At 42.4% G+C, this 16,522-nt stretch overlaps 2 protein-coding genes across 6 annotated transcripts in view; one reads left to right on the plus strand and one right to left on the minus strand.

Moving 5' to 3' along the window:
• The window catches only part of LOC137414956 (E3 ubiquitin/ISG15 ligase TRIM25-like), a 1,058,494-nt gene that overhangs the window by 657,445 nt on the left and 384,527 nt on the right, over nt 1-16,522 (plus strand). The gene's annotated exons all lie outside the window — the stretch shown is intronic.
• LOC137417051 (E3 ubiquitin-protein ligase TRIM11-like) overlaps nt 1-16,522 on the minus strand; it is a 150,100-nt gene that overhangs the window by 131,232 nt on the left and 2,346 nt on the right. For 4 of the 5 annotated variants that reach the window (XM_078770108.1, XM_078770106.1, XM_078770113.1 and 1 more), the window contains exons 2-3: nt 11,360-11,993; nt 6,547-6,642 (exon numbers count right to left, since the gene is read on the minus strand). In XM_078770108.1, coding sequence (XP_078626234.1) covers nt 6,547-6,642; nt 11,360-11,968 — 705 coding nt within the window. In that variant the 5' untranslated portion in view covers nt 11,969-11,993. Of the gene's footprint in view, nt 1-6,546; nt 6,643-11,359; nt 11,997-16,522 lie in introns of all 5 variants that reach the window. The other variant, XM_078770107.1, reaches the window with a different exon arrangement.

A 16,522-nucleotide genomic window follows, 5' to 3' on the forward strand; every position in this document is an offset into this window, starting at 1 on the left:
GCTTCATCACGGGAGATTCCAATGATTCTGAAAGCTTTGGTTTCAACAGCGTGAAGCCAAACTAGGGGTGAAGCAGGAACATCGGCCCATAGGGGAGAACAGTATTCCATTGAGCTGCGGATGAAAGCCTTGTATGCGGTGAGGCGCTCAGGTGTGCCAAGGAAGGACTTCGCACGACGGAGGATGTCCATTCGTCGACTGGCTTTGGAGGCCAGCTTGGAAATGTGGTTTTCCCAGGAAAGATCATGGCAGATAGTGAGACCCAAAGGCTTGAGCAACAGAACTTCTTGGAGAGGATTGTTGAGAAAGTAGATGGGAGGGTTGTCCAGTCGGTCTTTTCGGAGAGACATAGTAAGAGTGTGAGATTTGTCAGGATTGAAAGACATGTTCCACTTGTTTGACCAGTCTGATTTTGTCCAGCTTTTCAGAGAGCGAGGAGGCTGCAGCCTGCCAATCTGAGGGAAGAGGAATGGAGCGGCAGAGAGTGGAGTCATCAGCAAAGAGAGAGAGAGGATTTTCCAGAGAGTCGGAGAGATCATTGATGAAGACCAGAAAAAGCACAGGGCCCAGAACACTACCTTGGGGAACTCCAGCCTGAACAGGAAGGGGAGATGAGAAATAATCCATTCAGGGCCACACGTTGACTACGACCAGAGAGGAAGTCCACAAGCCATGCGTGGAGATTTCCATGGATACCACAGGAGAGTTTGGTGAGCAGAGCCGGGTGCCAGACCGTATCAAAGGCACGTGATATGTCAAGGGAGAGAGCTCTGATTTCCTGTTTGGCATTGAGGACCTCCATCCATTGTTGACAGCAAAAGCATCATGTCCAGAGTAGCATGACCTGGTCTGAATCCAAATTGATGATCGGAGATTAAGCCATTGGAGAAGAGGAAGGATTTGATATCCGAAGCAATGATGGATTCCATGACTGCTGATAATTGGGAGCAGGCCGATTGGACTGTAGTTGCTAGGATCTGTTTTAGCACCTTTTTTGTGTAAAGTGGTAATGTTTGCTGATTTCCAAGATGCTGGCAGATGACCTTGAGCAAAAGAGAGGGTGAAAAGAACAGAGAGGGTGAGATCGAGCGGCAGAGCAGGATTTTAGGACCCGTGGACTGATGCCGTCAGGTCCCAGAATCAGAGTCAAGGTTTGACAAAAACATCTCCACCTCATCAGGAGAGAAGGACACAGAGTCCAGGAGCAGTTGGGTTCGACTGGGTAAGGTGGGAACAGAGAGAGTTGGGTTTGGGACACAAGATTTTGAGGCAAACACAGCGTTGAGGCATTCGGCTTTGTCACGTGCGGTGTCAACTGTGTAGCCATTTGAGGTAAGGGAGGGGATGGAGGGGGAACAAATACCAGAAATGGATTTGATCAGACACCACCAGTTTTGGAGGAAAGAGACAGGTTTGAGAGTTCATTCTTGAGTGTGGACAGATAGTGCTTCCTGGCACTCCAGAGGGTAGACACTCACTTGTTTTGAGCTTGGTGGAAGGAACTGAGATTGCCTTCAGTTGGATTTGCCTTCCAAGAGGCAAAGGCAAGTTGTTTCAGGGCAACTGCCTCACCACAAGATTCAGTGTACCATGGACGGGAGGAAGGGTAAGACAACTGAAGACGAGATGGGATAAATCTGTGCACGAGAGAGAGCAGTTTGCTTTGGAAGAATTCCCAGGAAGAATTGATGTCAGAGGCAGTGGAGATGGGAGACCAGTCCAGATGATTGATGGCTGCTTGAAGACCGTGCCAGTCAGCCTGAGTGAAATGCCAGACTCGTCGACGCCGAGGAGGCTTTCTGAGAATGGCCAGAGAGATGTCCACTTTAACACGTGTAACGGATTCGTCACTTCCGTTGTTGGGGTTATCCTCCACTTGAAATATTTCTGATTCTATGTACTATTATTGTCTTCCATGGGTTTATTGTTTATGAACCGTTTTCAAAAGGTAAAAAGAATTAATGTTTTGAATTAAACCGGAACCGGACGACGACGAGGAGGAAGAAGAGGAAGAAGAGGAAGAAGGTGGCGAGTGAAGTCGGACAAGACGCGTGGCTTCCAGCTCCGTAGCGAGCGTTATCGAACGAAAGTCGCGAGTGAACTTTGAGTTTCCTTGAAAGGAATTTCCTGCGATAGGTGTTATCGCTGGAGGATTGAGAAACCCACGTAGTCAGGTTTAGGCGTGGAGATTCTGAAGAATCCTCGCCGGGTCGCTTCGTCTCAAGTAAGAGCCGTCGGCCATTTTGACCCTCGCGCTTCGTTCACCGAAAAAGGTTTTGCTACGCGTCAGCTTTTCTCACCATCCTGTCGTCTGTCGGGGATGTGTGTGCGCAAACGCTGCGTTTGAAGATTACGCTGCAGTTCGCTGATTGAACTGTGAATGTGCACATCGAGTTTGCCTTTGGTTTTGGACCACGTGACTTGCTACACTTTGCCTACGCTTACGCCTCGTCAGCATCAACGGGGTGCGGGTCTCGATTCGATCTCGATCGATCCACTCGCTGGAGGGGATCACCTTTGAGTTATAGAGACATTGAGGAGTGTTCCTTTTTCACTCACTTGGAGAGCAGTGAGTCATCTTACTTTAGCTGATGGTACCATCATAAAATGTATCGAGTGTACTTTTGATTGCCATTGGTTGTATCGTTATTCTTGTGTGCTTTTAATACAATATTGGTTGGTTGATAATCCTTGGTGTGGTTTCACTATTGGTTTCGGACACAGAATAACATATTTTTCTGCCGTGGCTCCTCTCGGGGCTCGGAGGTACACCGTGACCAGGGGGTCGGGGAGGAGCACGTAACACAAGCACACGATCAGAAGAACCAATTGGAGCAGAAGAAGAGCAGCAGACATTTGCAGGGAAGTTTGTCATAATATTAATAATAATAATAATAATAATAATAATAATAATAATAATCATAATATGCAATAAAATGCAAGCGTCTTTGAGCTTCTTGAAAAGCGCTATTTAAAATAAATGTATTATTATTATTATTAATAATAATAATAATTATAATAATAATAAAGGAGTCTTATATAGCCCCATCAAGCAGAGTAAACTACCCTCATGGCGCTTTACATTATCATGCGAACGCACACACACCGCACACACACACACACAAACATACACACACACAGACACACCTTCACTCTTGCCCTATTCCTCTCCCTCCCCATTCAAAACCCACAGATGTGTACTCCCCCTCCTCCTCCCCTCCCTCCCCCGCACATGTACACAGACATTCTCTCGATCTCTGTCCCACCTCAAACCAAAGGGAAAACAGGACTTAGACTTTAAAAGACTTGTGAAACAGATAGGTTTTGAGGGAGGTTTTAAAGGCAGGAAGAGAGTCAACATGTCGAACAGAGGAAGGCAAGTCATTCCAGAGCAGAGGTGCAGCAAAGGAAAAGGATTTCTCGCCAAACGACTTGGTGCTGGTGCGCGGCGGCTCTAAGGTCATAGAGTCGTCGCTTGAACGAAGCCGTCGCCGAGGTTCATAGAGAGTGAGCAAATCTGAGAGATAGTGAGGTCCCGTTCCACACAATGATTTATAACATAGTGTGCCAATTTTGTATTGCACACGAGCAGAGACAAGCAGCCAGTGTAAAGATTCAAGAAGGGGAGTAACATGGTCAGACTTCTTCGCCTTACAGACAAGACGATTCCATGGATTCCATCATCACTTCTGACATTAAATCCTTCGTCTTCTCCAATGGCTTGATCTTATATCAATAGGGATTCAGAGTAGGCCACTCTATTCTCGACATGCTGCTTCTGCTGTCTCAACAATGGACGGATGTCCATTGTCTAGAAGAGAAGATATTCTATTGACTGAGATCCGGGTCGGGAAATAACCCAACTAATAAATAGACTTGTCATAACCAAGTCTAGAGGAGAAGATATTCTATTGACTGAGATCCGGGTCGGGAAATTGACAGATTGTGTCAGTCCCAATGAGTCGCAGAAGTCCTTTGCTGAGGTGCCACGACTGGTGAGAGAGGAACCTACATCCAGCCAGCTGGCATGATGACAGTTGAAGTCGCCACATATGAGAAAGAGAGAGTTGGGATGAGTGGATAGAAGTTGGTCAATGTTGTCAGACAGCGAAATGTATGAACACATAATGAACACATATGAACAAAAGGTGGGAGCGGAGAGGAAGCCGTAGCCAAAGGTACTCCTGGTGGTGGGGTGGAGAGAGTGCAGTGCAAGGAGAGTGAGGAAGAGAGTTTTTGATAAAGATAGCAACCCCACCTCCAGGACGAGGCTCAGGTCTATCATACCGGAGGAGGGAGTAACCCGGGAGAGATATTAAGGAATCAGAGACATCTTGAAGAAGGAAAGTTTCTGCTAAGCAGATTAAGTCTGGATTGTCAGAAGCAACCTGAATGGAGAGATCAATCATGTTTGAGCGAAGGCCCCGGATGTTTAAGGTCCATACCGTTAAAGAGGAGAGAGGGGGAGCATCGGGTGTAGGACAAGGGAGGGGTAGGGTCTAATGAAGGATGAGAGGGGGAGGTAGGGAGAGCAATTGATAGTGTGTCAGAGATTACAGAAGAGTTACAAGAAAGGGAAGGATGAGGAGGACGAAAGGTTTGATGCTGATGGGATGAGGCACAGTGAGGGGTTGTTTGAGGGGGGGGGGAACTGGGGGAGGTGAAGGTATGAGATAGAAGGGAGACGAAGTGGGGAGGAGGTGGCTTTGAGGAGGGGGGAGGGGAGAGAATTGGAGAGGAATGGTATGGGGGGGGGGGAGATTTGAAGGGGAGGGGCAAGGGGGGAGTTTAGGAGTGGAGGGGCAAGGGGGGGGAGTTTAGAAAGTGGATGATTAATGAAAGACGAACATTGATAACAAATTGGGTTTATTGAGATTTTCAATTTAGCGATCCGATTAAGGATGGAGGAGGGGTGGAATGAATGTGAATTTAGAACACGCAGCGAGGAAGAATTATAAGAGATTGAATTATTATTTTTTTTGAAGTGGAATGAGTTGGAGAGGAAATTGAAAAAAGCCTTTTAAATAGGAAGAAAAACAGCGTGTTGTAATATACCACTGAATAAAACACTGCAGGGGAAAGTTTCAACATATTTAAATAATATTTAAACAGAACCATGAAGAACAATATTATATTCACAAAGTACCAATGGGGAGAGGGCTTAGATGGACAACCACGAGTCACGTGAACAGGGCAAAAGGTGTAAGGCAAGGAGATAATGGGGGCGGGGTGAGACAGCGCACGTGGACAGAAGCACACGAAAACAGCAAACGTGGAGAAAAGGAAATAAATGTTTTTGGGTTTTTTTGTTTGTTTGTGTTTTTTGGGGGTGGGGGAGAGATATAAAACGTTAGACAAAGAGTATATGTTCGGGGGAGAAGGGAAAAAATCTAAGAACCAAGCAAAACATGAAGTAAGGAACTTAAGTTAACCACCGACGGGGGTCGCCTCAGGGTACAAGGCCGCACACACAGAGCAAACAGAACACGATTAATTAATTACGCGTTACAGGAAAATTCAAACCAAAACTAACTATAAACAAACAATAACGCATAGACGATGAAATAACGAGTGGAAATTTGACAAACACACGAATGGAAAAATAACTTCACTTTTGATGCCTGGAGAGAACCAAGCCTCAAGGTTCGAACTAATGGGGGAGCATCGGATGAGAGGAAGAGAGAGGGGGGGGGGGCATGGTGAAGACTATATGTTAATTATGCATATTTTTTCTCTAATTAGGTCATTTGCTTATTAATTTGCATATTGCAAACATCTGAGGGCAAATGACAAAACAAATGTCATAATCAATGTTTCTTGTGAAATTTGCCACATTTTGGTACCAAGGTCGATATACTTTGAATGAAGTATGGTCACTGTAATGACGTTTGAACTTTGACCTTGAGTCAACGTCACTAAAGGTCAACAGGAAAAAAAATGGCGACATCATTTTTCCGATTAGTAGGACCCAGTAAAATACATTTATAGTGGTTGCCCAAAATTAACATGAACTGCACATGAACTTGAAATTGATTACATAGGCCCCCCCACTATATGGGCTATGCCATAAAAATAAAGCAGAAATGGAAACACTCCCGGCTGCAATGCTGGTCAGTTCCACCAAACCACGGGGTTTCAACATTTCCCAAGTCCAGATTCGTATTAACGAGACAATTTTTGATATATTATTGAATCAAAAAGTATGGGTCTGAAATATGAATGCAAGTTGAAAGAAAACATGAAAACATCTTCCTAAGAACAAACAGTAAGGATTTAAAGTCTCTTATAAACATCTCGATGTAATTGTTTCTGCAATCACCTGGAATGTTATTTTATTTTATTCCCATCCATCTTGATTCTCTTTTTATTGTTTTGTCCAATTTTAATTTGTTATAATGTAAAAAAAAATTCCAATAAGCCTCAATCTTGTTTCACAATTAATGTAAATATACGAAAAAGATAATCTCTTAAAATGCAGATTGTAATGTTTTTCCATGTTATATTTTCATTTAATTATAATGATAGCCAATCATTGATGTCCTTTACCTGTGTATCCCGAACCTCTTGATGCACCTGCTGAATCTGGGACCCAACTTGCTTTATCGACTCAACGAGAGGAGGATACTTTGCAGCCAAAATTCCCTGCATGGATTAAAGAAACTTCAGTTAACAAAATAAAAAAGCAAAATTAAAATGGAAATTAAATATTTTACAATCATTTTAAATATCGACTTGAAATACATTTGTGAGAAATATCACAATGATTGTAGATTACGAGTTGAACCTGGAAAAATGTCCTTGATTTAAATGACGCCGATGCAGGATGAAAACAGAAAAGAGGAACATGAACTCAAATGTGGATTCTGGAAACATCACCTGGCAGGAGGATTGCTGGCGAGAAGAAAAGTTAACCACCTTTCGAGGCCATTTTCCTCCGCAGAGCGGGGGTTGGCCTTTTTTTGGCAACCGTGGTCCCCTTTTTGAAGCAATGTTTTATGGCCGGATGCCCTTCCTGCCGCCAACCCTGTTGGTCGCCTCTTGCGACACACAGGGAATTACCAGTGAACTGGTACTCAATTTTCCGACCTCAGAAGGATGACAGGCTGAATCAACCTCCCTCGCGTTAACTCAACGATCGACCGGGATTCGAAACGAGGATCCTCGGATCCCAAGCTGGCACCCTCACCGCTAAGCCAACACCAGGCTGGCGAGACTGTGCTGAATTAATGACAGACATTAGCATGACAAGACACTTATGTTGATCTGTGAAGGAAGCACATCATGTGGTTAAGAGAATTTGGGTTTAAATATTGATTTGTGAATATGATTGGATAAATATGGAAATAAGCTAAACCCCACACTCTTGTATCCATAAACTACAATCCACCATTATAAACGAGAAAGATGTTACACGAGGAGTGTATTCCGACATACACGCCCGGTAGGGTGCACACGGTGCCCCCATTTGAGCATATTGCCCAGTCCCTGTTTTTATTTTGTTCCAATCATTAAAATAATAGTCCTAGTCAATTTTTATGAAAATTGGACTCTATTTATGTGTCCCACCATTCACTTGAATATTTCCACAAAAATGGCCATAAGCCGCCATTATAACAATATTATGGTAAATAGGCTGTCTTTAATTCCAGCACTAGTATCATTATTTGTTGTTGTTTTTTCTTGAGAGTTCATTGTGAATTGATTTACCTGTGTAAAGTTGTAAATAGAAATGCCAGGGATGAAATGTCCAGACAGTTGCCATGGAAACTGCTGCTAGATTCGGGCTATTTTTAGACATGCACAGTCTAGACATTGTCTAGACATAACAATGCAGTCACAATATGAGCTGATTGACTGATCTGCTCTGTAGCAAGTATATGCATTATGCAGGAACTGATCCTGATGTAGCTGACATGTTTGCCTTTGGCCTGTCATGACACAGATGCTATTACCCAGTTGTAGATATTGACACACATTTGTGATATGTTTGTGTGCGCTGCCAGAATTACTAGCAGAGAGGAAATATTATGGAGGAGGATAAATCATCACAAGATGCTGGTGTTCTTGATATCTGCTCAACTGATGAACTCCAGCATGAATCTATGCCAGGCTCGCCAGCAACTGCAGCAGGATCTAGTAGAATGAAAACAAGAAACTCTTCTGAGATATTTGCACAAGGTCAATCGATCACGGACGTTGATTCAGAAATAACTGGATCTCGCTTGCCTACAGCACTACAGGTCCTTCGGTGTCTGACATTCCATATACAGGATGGATATTCTACCAACAAAACGAAGTGGGATTGTTCCAAGCTGGTGCTTGCAAAGATTCAGCCTTTTTATGAGAAAGCAAACGTTCCTTTGATATGTGATCGCAAAGCATGTGAAAAGATCTTGAAGCTGCACGATGAGAACTCCAAACTAAGACAAATCCCCAAAAGTCGCCGTGACATGCCAACTGTTTTGAGCAAGGTCCATGAACATGAGCAGGATCTTTCCAAAACATTCCCACTCTGGCCGCTTGATGCTGTAGAGAAAATGAAAACTCCTGAGGACATCAAATTCCTGCAGTCCATGAAGACAGATCGTATTGCTAGCTTTGGAGGTTTTGACGCTTCCCTCGCGAAACAGAAACAGATCAGAACAACGCAAGCTTCTGGACAGACGAAGGCAAGAAAAGGCAGAAGCTGAGATGGCGGAGTTAACTGCTACAGCAACATTTGAGAGCAGTTCTGATACTGATCCTGGTGACACCGAGGATGGAGTGGATCTCTTGCCAGGAACCTCTATGGATACACATCTGAGAAGAAAGCACAGACGAGTGGTACATTCTGGGACAGAGGCTTTCATACCTCATAACATCATGAAATCCCCCAAAATGGTTGCACTTGCTACCAGAATGAAGATGACTCCATCACAACAGGCTGCTTTCACTGAGGCATTCGTCCAGGAAGCTGGAGGGGATGTGTCCAAAGTATATACATCGTATGCTGTGGCTGATAAATCCAGATGAGAAATCGGAAAGCAAATAGCTGAAAGTTACCAGAAGTGGGATGTTCCACAGTTTGCTTCTCTTCACTGGGATGGCAAGCTGCTTCCCTCGCTCACAAATAAATATGAAAATGAGGAGCGGCTGACTGTGGTGGTTGGAGATGTGACAGACATCAAGGTTCTTGGTGTGCCTGCTTACAAACCTGGAACTGATAAAAAATCTGGAGAAATCATTTCAAAGCTCACATTTTATTTGCTGTGCAGTTGGAACTGCACAGACTCCATTTGCAACATGGTGTTTGATACGACCGCTAGCAACACAGGGCATGTGTCCGCAGAATGCATTCAGATACAGGAAACCCTAGAACATCCACTTTTGTGGTCTGGTTGTCGGCATCATGTAGGAGAAGTCATTCTTACGCACGTGTTTGAGGATCTCAAGATCGAGACATCCAAGTCTCCAGATGTCATGCTGTTCACTCGTCTCAGGAAAAATTGGAACTTGGTTCCCCATGAGAGCGATCAGCCACTGCACCGAATACAGTTAGCGTCATTTCCTGAGGAAGGTAAAGATCTAATTGATGAATGGCGTGCAGAAACCTTGCAACTAGTGACATCACAAGTTGACCAGAAACGGGACGACTACAAATAATTTATACAGCTGTGTGCAGTCTATCTCGATCCTGACTACCCTACTACAACATTTCAGCGTCCTGGTGCCTTACACGAAGCTAGGTGGCTGGTGAAATTGATCTACTGTTTGAAAATCTGCCTGTTTGAGACACAAATCCAGGATCTCCCATCTGGAACAATAACAGCCAAGCACCAGGGAAAGAAGCTCAGATAATTCGTCACCTTTGCAACACTCGTCTATTCCACTTGGTGGATGCAATGCTCCATCAGTGTAGATGCGCCCTGGAATGACCTCCTCCTGCACAAGAAGCTGCTACGGTATCAGGAACTCAACACCATAGTGGCCAGTAGCGCACTGAAGGCGTTCAGTCGACACCTGTGGTACCTTACCGGAGAACTAATACCACTGGCACTATTCAGCAGTAACACCCCAGCTCATGAGTGTCGCCTACTTGCAGACCAACTGCTCCAAAAAAGACCTGACGCACCGTGCCAGCTTCCTGAGAATCGTTTCGGAACAGGCTTCGGCAAACCAAGGTTCCCAACAGAAGTCAATCTCGGCTCAAAACTTGCTGACTTTGTCACCGAAGATTCATGGTTTTTCTTCCATGTTCTGAAGCTGGAAGCAGGGTTCCTGTCCCTGGATGTTTCCGAGTGGCCTGAATCAGAAATCTACAAGAATGCCTTGATCAATGTTGGAGCAATCAATGCAGTGAATGATTCAGCAGAACGAGGCGTGAAGCTGAGCTCCGACTTCTTGGCAGCTGCTCGCGGTGAAGAGCACTATCAGAATGTTCTCCAAGTTGTTGAAGAGAACAGAAAGATGAGGCCCAATCTGAGAAAAAGGACAACTGAACCAGATGATAAAAGTCAGGGACAATAAAGACATTGTTGGACAAAAAGTCATAAGCAGCTGATTCATGAGTTTGTTGCCTTTCTGTTTTGTGAATGTTAGCCAAATTGGCCATTATGTTAAATTAATACATTGTTGAATACATGTGTGAACTTGTGAAGGAATATAAAATGTACTTTATATCAATATCTGAACTATGTCTGTCATGCATTAATATTTTCTGTCGATGTTTGCTAACAAAATAAATCCCTACATGTGTCCTTTGTATGTATACCACCTATTTCTGTAAGCGTTTATTGCCGTTTATTTGTTTTCGCCAGTGAATATTCAAAGCAGTGGTGGGACACATAAATAGTTTCCAATCTTCTTGAAAGTTTGCCTGGCTTTCTTATTTCGGTATAGGAATACAATGAGACCAGGGACAGATTGATTCTATAAATATATATATTTAAAGGGGCACCGTGTGCACCCTAACGCCCGGGCATTACCTCAATGTGTCTGCCGTCCCTTACATAGACGTTGAAACTGGGTGTCCTCTCTGGTCTTATTAGTTGGTGGATGTTAAAGTTCCCACACTGTCCTTTCTAAAATGTCGGCGAGTTATCACTGGTAACAATCAAATTACGAATTCATTCCTGGACTGCGGGTAGCAAGTGGTCTGCTCTTCTTTGAGAGTCCTCAACACCAGGTTACATTGCTGCCTCAACACCTATGTGGGACAATGGTTGCAGTCTCGGCCGGTTATTTCAAATGATTATTGTTGACTGTCTTTTTAAAACAAGGAGGGTAACCAATTCGTTCATATATTTCATTAAAAGCCAAAACCAATTCCTTAGCAAATTACACAGAAATGAGAAAAATATTTTTGAACCGATTCAGATACCTTGAATTCGGCAAGAGCCACCTCCACAGGTACAACTTCATGGTCCTGATGTTCAGCTTTACACATCAGAGACACCAAGGTCTCATCGTCCTTGCAGTAGAAGTGGATCGAGTTCCCATGCTCGGTACTTCCAGGATCTTCCACTTTCATTTCCGGCTCCAAAGGTTTGTGCCCTTTGTGTTTAGGGGGCTTCACGTGTCTCTCACAGCACAGGGTCTCATATGGTACACACCGCATGGCTGCCCCTTCATTAGACACCTCACAGTGACTCTCACAGCCTCCCACATTCACTGTGACATCATCACCTTCACAATCCTTTCCCTCAGCTTGACCCCCAACACAGTGACTACCTTCACCTTCTCTCAGCTTCATCTGTTCTACCAACCTTGCAAGGATCACATTCTTATGGAGTTTTGGTTTTTGAGGAAAAACCTCACGACAATTTGGACAAAGACAGGCAGTGGATTCTTCTCTGCTTTCCCAATAATTCTCGAGACAGGAAGAACAAAATGAGTGTCCGCAATGCAGTGAAACTGGCTCTTCAAACAGTTGCAAACAGATAGCACATGTGAGCTCATTGGAGCTATCTTCGATATAAGAAGACGCCATTTCCCCAGGAAGAGAGAGATGGAACCTGCTGGTCAGATAGTGGTTACAAAAGAGACAGCATTAGCAAATCTTAAACAATACTCAGTTGTTAACTTAGAAAACAAGACACAACCCAACCAATCCACATGAAAAGCAATCATCCTGGTGATGTTCCTTCCCTCCCCAACCTCTAGCATCACCTCCTCCTCCTCCTCCTCCTCCTCTCCCCACTCCCCACTCCCCAAGCCAATGAGCATAAGTTGATAATCTCAAAGAGATGGAATTATTGTAAAAAAAAAAAAAAAGACTTTTGCCCATCATAGCGGCTCCTCGCTGACAACAGGCGCGCCATCGTTCCGTGGCAAAGCCCATGGCAGTGAGGAGCCTTCGGCTGTCAGTTCCTCTTTTTGAAGAGAAAGTCAAGGCTCATGTAAAAGGAACAACACAGAATGGATCAGGATGGAACAGAACATAAAGGATCTAAATATCGAGGGCAGAAAAGATTGCCGTTGCTTATGTGGGATGATCTGAGATGGTGGTGAACAACTATCTTGAAAACCTGAATGGGAGAATGAGATTGAAGATTTTGGATTTTGTGACTTTCACCAAAATGAGGTTGATGGTGAAGCTGATCGGTCTGGAGTTAAGGTGTTTCAGATTTTGCACCTTTTTATGTAATGTGGTGATGTTGGCCGATTTCCAAGCAGATGGAAGATGACCGACAGCAAATGAGAGGGTGAAAGGGGCAGAAAAAGGAAGTGCAAGAGCAGAAAAGTCCGTTTTTAGGACACGTGAGCTGATGCCATCCAGTCTTGTTTCAAAATCAGTCAAGGGTTGCGAGAAACCTCAATATTCACAGGTCCGAAATGCACATAATGAGTCCAGGAACAGTCAGACTGAACTGGGGAGGGTGGGTACATACAGAAAACGAGTGGTTGCGGACACAATAAGCTTCACAGAATTGAGGCATTCAGCCTTCTCATGAGTGGAGTCGGCCATGGTGCCATTTCAGGAGAGGGAAGTGAGGAATCGGGAACATAATCTGGAGACAGACTTAATAAAGTGCGACCAGGTTTTAGAGGAGGGAGATAAGTTTGAAAGTTCATTCCTGAGGTTGGACAGATGTTGTTCTCTGTCTCTCCTGAGAGTGGACGCACACATGTTGTGGGCTTTGTGGAATGATCGGAGATTGCCTCCAGTTAGGTTTGCTTTCCAGCAAGAGAAGGGAAGCTGTTTCAGAGCAACTGCCTCGCCACAGGATTTTGTGTCCCATGGGCGGCTATTATAGGACAACTGAAGACGAGATGGGATGGATCTGTGCACAAGATAGAGTAGCTTCCTCTGGAAGAATTCCCAGGCTGATTTGATACCGGGGGCAGGAAAAATAGGAGACCAATCCTGGAATGATTCTGTGCTTTCTATTATTCTGTGATTATGTGATTGCATGCAATCTACCCTCATAAGTACCAAGTGTAATTTCAAACAAACCATTCATTAATGTGATGGTAGAGAACGGACATGATGGGATAAATGTTCTCATGTGTCCGAGTTTCTTATTTATCCAAATATTACAAACACAGATGCATCAAATTAAACAAACATCTCTCTTCTTGTTAACAACAAACAGAGCTAATGACATTTTAAATACAAAGAGGAGGGCGAGGCCTTTTCATACAAGAGGATTACAAGTGTGCCAAGTCTTTTATCACAACGTACACATCAAATATGTATTGGTCCTTCAGAGGGATGAAACTGACCACTTGGACATTGCATTGGTGATCAAGTGTGAACAACCTTCGTCACCCGAAGCAGTACATGAAATGGTCCTGTTGAACGACACTCGAGGGTGATAACTGAAGCTGTCATGTGATGATATGTGAGGTCAAGTCTTTGGTCATGTCATGTCTTGCATCTCTTCAAGCCTGTTATTCCAAATATCCTCTGGTGTCCTGTCAGGGCGGGCTTCTTTCGGATCACCAACATTGGTCTCCCCAGGTTTGTAAACAAAGATTAAAATGGATATTTCATTTGAGACCAAATTTAACTGCTTTAATTATATCGACAGGCCCAGTCCTATTCCTGATCTTCATCAATGATCTATCTGACCCTCGAGATCTAGAAAATCCTCTATATCTATTTGCTGATGATTCCATCTTCTGCCGTGACATCCCTCATACAGGCAGGCTGCAGCCATTTCCCTCTCTTCAGACCTTGACAAAATGATAAGGTGGTCAAACACTTGGAATGAATATCTATCTATCTATCTCTCTATATCAATCTATCTATATCTATCTATCTATCTATCTATCTCTCTATATCTATCTATCTATCTATCTCTCTATATCTATCTATCTATCTCTCTATATCAATCTATCTATCTATCTCTCTATATCTATCTATCTATCTATCCCTCTATATCTATCTATCTATCTCTCTATATCTATATCTATCTATATCTATCTATCGATCTATTTCTATCTATCTCTCTATATCTATCTATCTCTCTATATCTATCTCTCTATATCTATCTCTCTATATCTATCTCTCTATATCTATCTCTCTATATCTATCTCTCTATTTCTATCTCTCTATATCTATCTATCTCTCTATATCTATCTATCTCTCTATATCTATCTATCTCTCTATATCTATCTATCTCTCTATATCTATCTATCTCTCTATATCTATCTATCTCTCTATATCTATCTATCTCTCTATATCTATCTATCTCTCTATATCTATCTATCTCTCTATATCTATCTATCTCTCTATATCTATCTATCTCTCTATATCTATCTATCTCTCTATATCTATCTATCTCTCTATATCTATCTATCTCTCTATATCTATCTATCTCTCTATATCTATCTATCTCTCTATATCTATCTATCTCTCCATATCTATCTATCTCTCTATATCTATCTATCTCTCTATATCTATCTATCTCTCTATATCTATCTATCTCTCTATATCTATCTATCTCTCTATATCTATCTATCTCTCTATATCTATCTATCTCTCTATATCTATCTATCTCTCTATATCTATCTATCTCTCTATATCTATCTATCTCTCTATATCTATCTATCTCTCTATATCTATCTATCTCTCTATATCTATCTATCTCTCTATATCTATCTATCTCTCTATATCTATCTATCTCTCTATATCTATCTATCTCTCTATATCTATCTATCTCTCTATATCTATCTATCTCTCTATATCTATCTATCTATCTCTCTATATCTATCTATCTCTCTATATCTATCTATCTCTCTATATCTATCTATCTATCTCTCTATATCTATCTATCTCTCTATATCTATCTATCTCTCTATATCTATCTATCTCTCTATATCTATCTATCTCTCTATATCTATCTATCTCTCTATATATATCTATCTCTCTATATCTATCTATTTGTCTATATCTATCTATTTGTCTATATCTATCTATCTCTCTATATCTATCTCTCTATATCTATCTGTCTATATCTATCTGTCTATATCTATCTGTCTATATCTATCTGTCTATATCTATCTGTCTATATCTATCTCTCTATATCTATCTCCCTATATCTATCTCTCTCTATCTATCTCTCTATATCTATCTCTCTATATCTATCTCTCTATATCTATCTCTCTATATCTATCTCTCTATATCTATCTATCTCTCTATATCTATCTATCTCTCTATATCTATCTATCTCTCTATATCTATCTATCTCTCTATATCTATCTATCTCTCTATATCTATCTATCTCTCTATATCTATCTATCTCTCTATATCTATCTATCTCTCTATATCTATCTATCTCTCTATATCTATCTATCTCTCTATATCTATCTATTTGTCTATATCTATCTATCTCTCTATATATATCTCTCTATATCTATCTGTCTATATCTATCTGTCTATATCTATCTGTCTATATCTATCTGTCTATATCTATCTCTCTATATCTATCTGTCTATATCTATCTGTCTATATCTATCTGTCTATATCTATCTGTCTATATCTATCTCTCTATATCTATCTGTCTATATCTATCTATCTCTATCTATCTATCTATCTCTCTCTCTCTCTACAATCTGTCAAACCCTCCGATCTACTTTCTTAACAATCATCTGGAGGAAGTTCAATTATTCAAAGTCCTGTGTCTCACTATCAGGATCTTTCTTGGGCAAATCACATTTCAAAGTCGGCCTCCAAAACCAGCCGCTAAATGAACATTCTCTGTCGTTCAAAGTCCTTCCTTGGCACACCTGAACTCCGATCCACCTCAAGGCCTTCATCCGCAGCTTCATGGAGTATTGTGCTCCCCTCTGGGCTGGCTCCTCTGCATCACACCTTTCTCAGCTTGTCGCCATGGAAACCAAGACCTATAAGATTACTGGAATCTCCTACAATTAAGCGGAGTCTTTGGGGTTATCACTCCGACATTGCAGACAGATCGGGGGTCTCTCTCTCTTCTACCGCCTCGGTTCTGGTCTTGCACCTTGTGCTCTATATGTGCTTTTTCCCACCTCCAACCCCCTTCCCAGGTTTCTGCACGTCTCACATGGTCCACCACCA

The sequence above is a fragment of the Myxine glutinosa genome, chromosome 1 (assembly GCF_964187855.1).
Source record: "Myxine glutinosa chromosome 1, kmMyxGlut1.1, whole genome shotgun sequence".
Lineage (NCBI taxonomy): Eukaryota > Metazoa > Chordata > Myxini > Myxiniformes > Myxinidae > Myxine > Myxine glutinosa.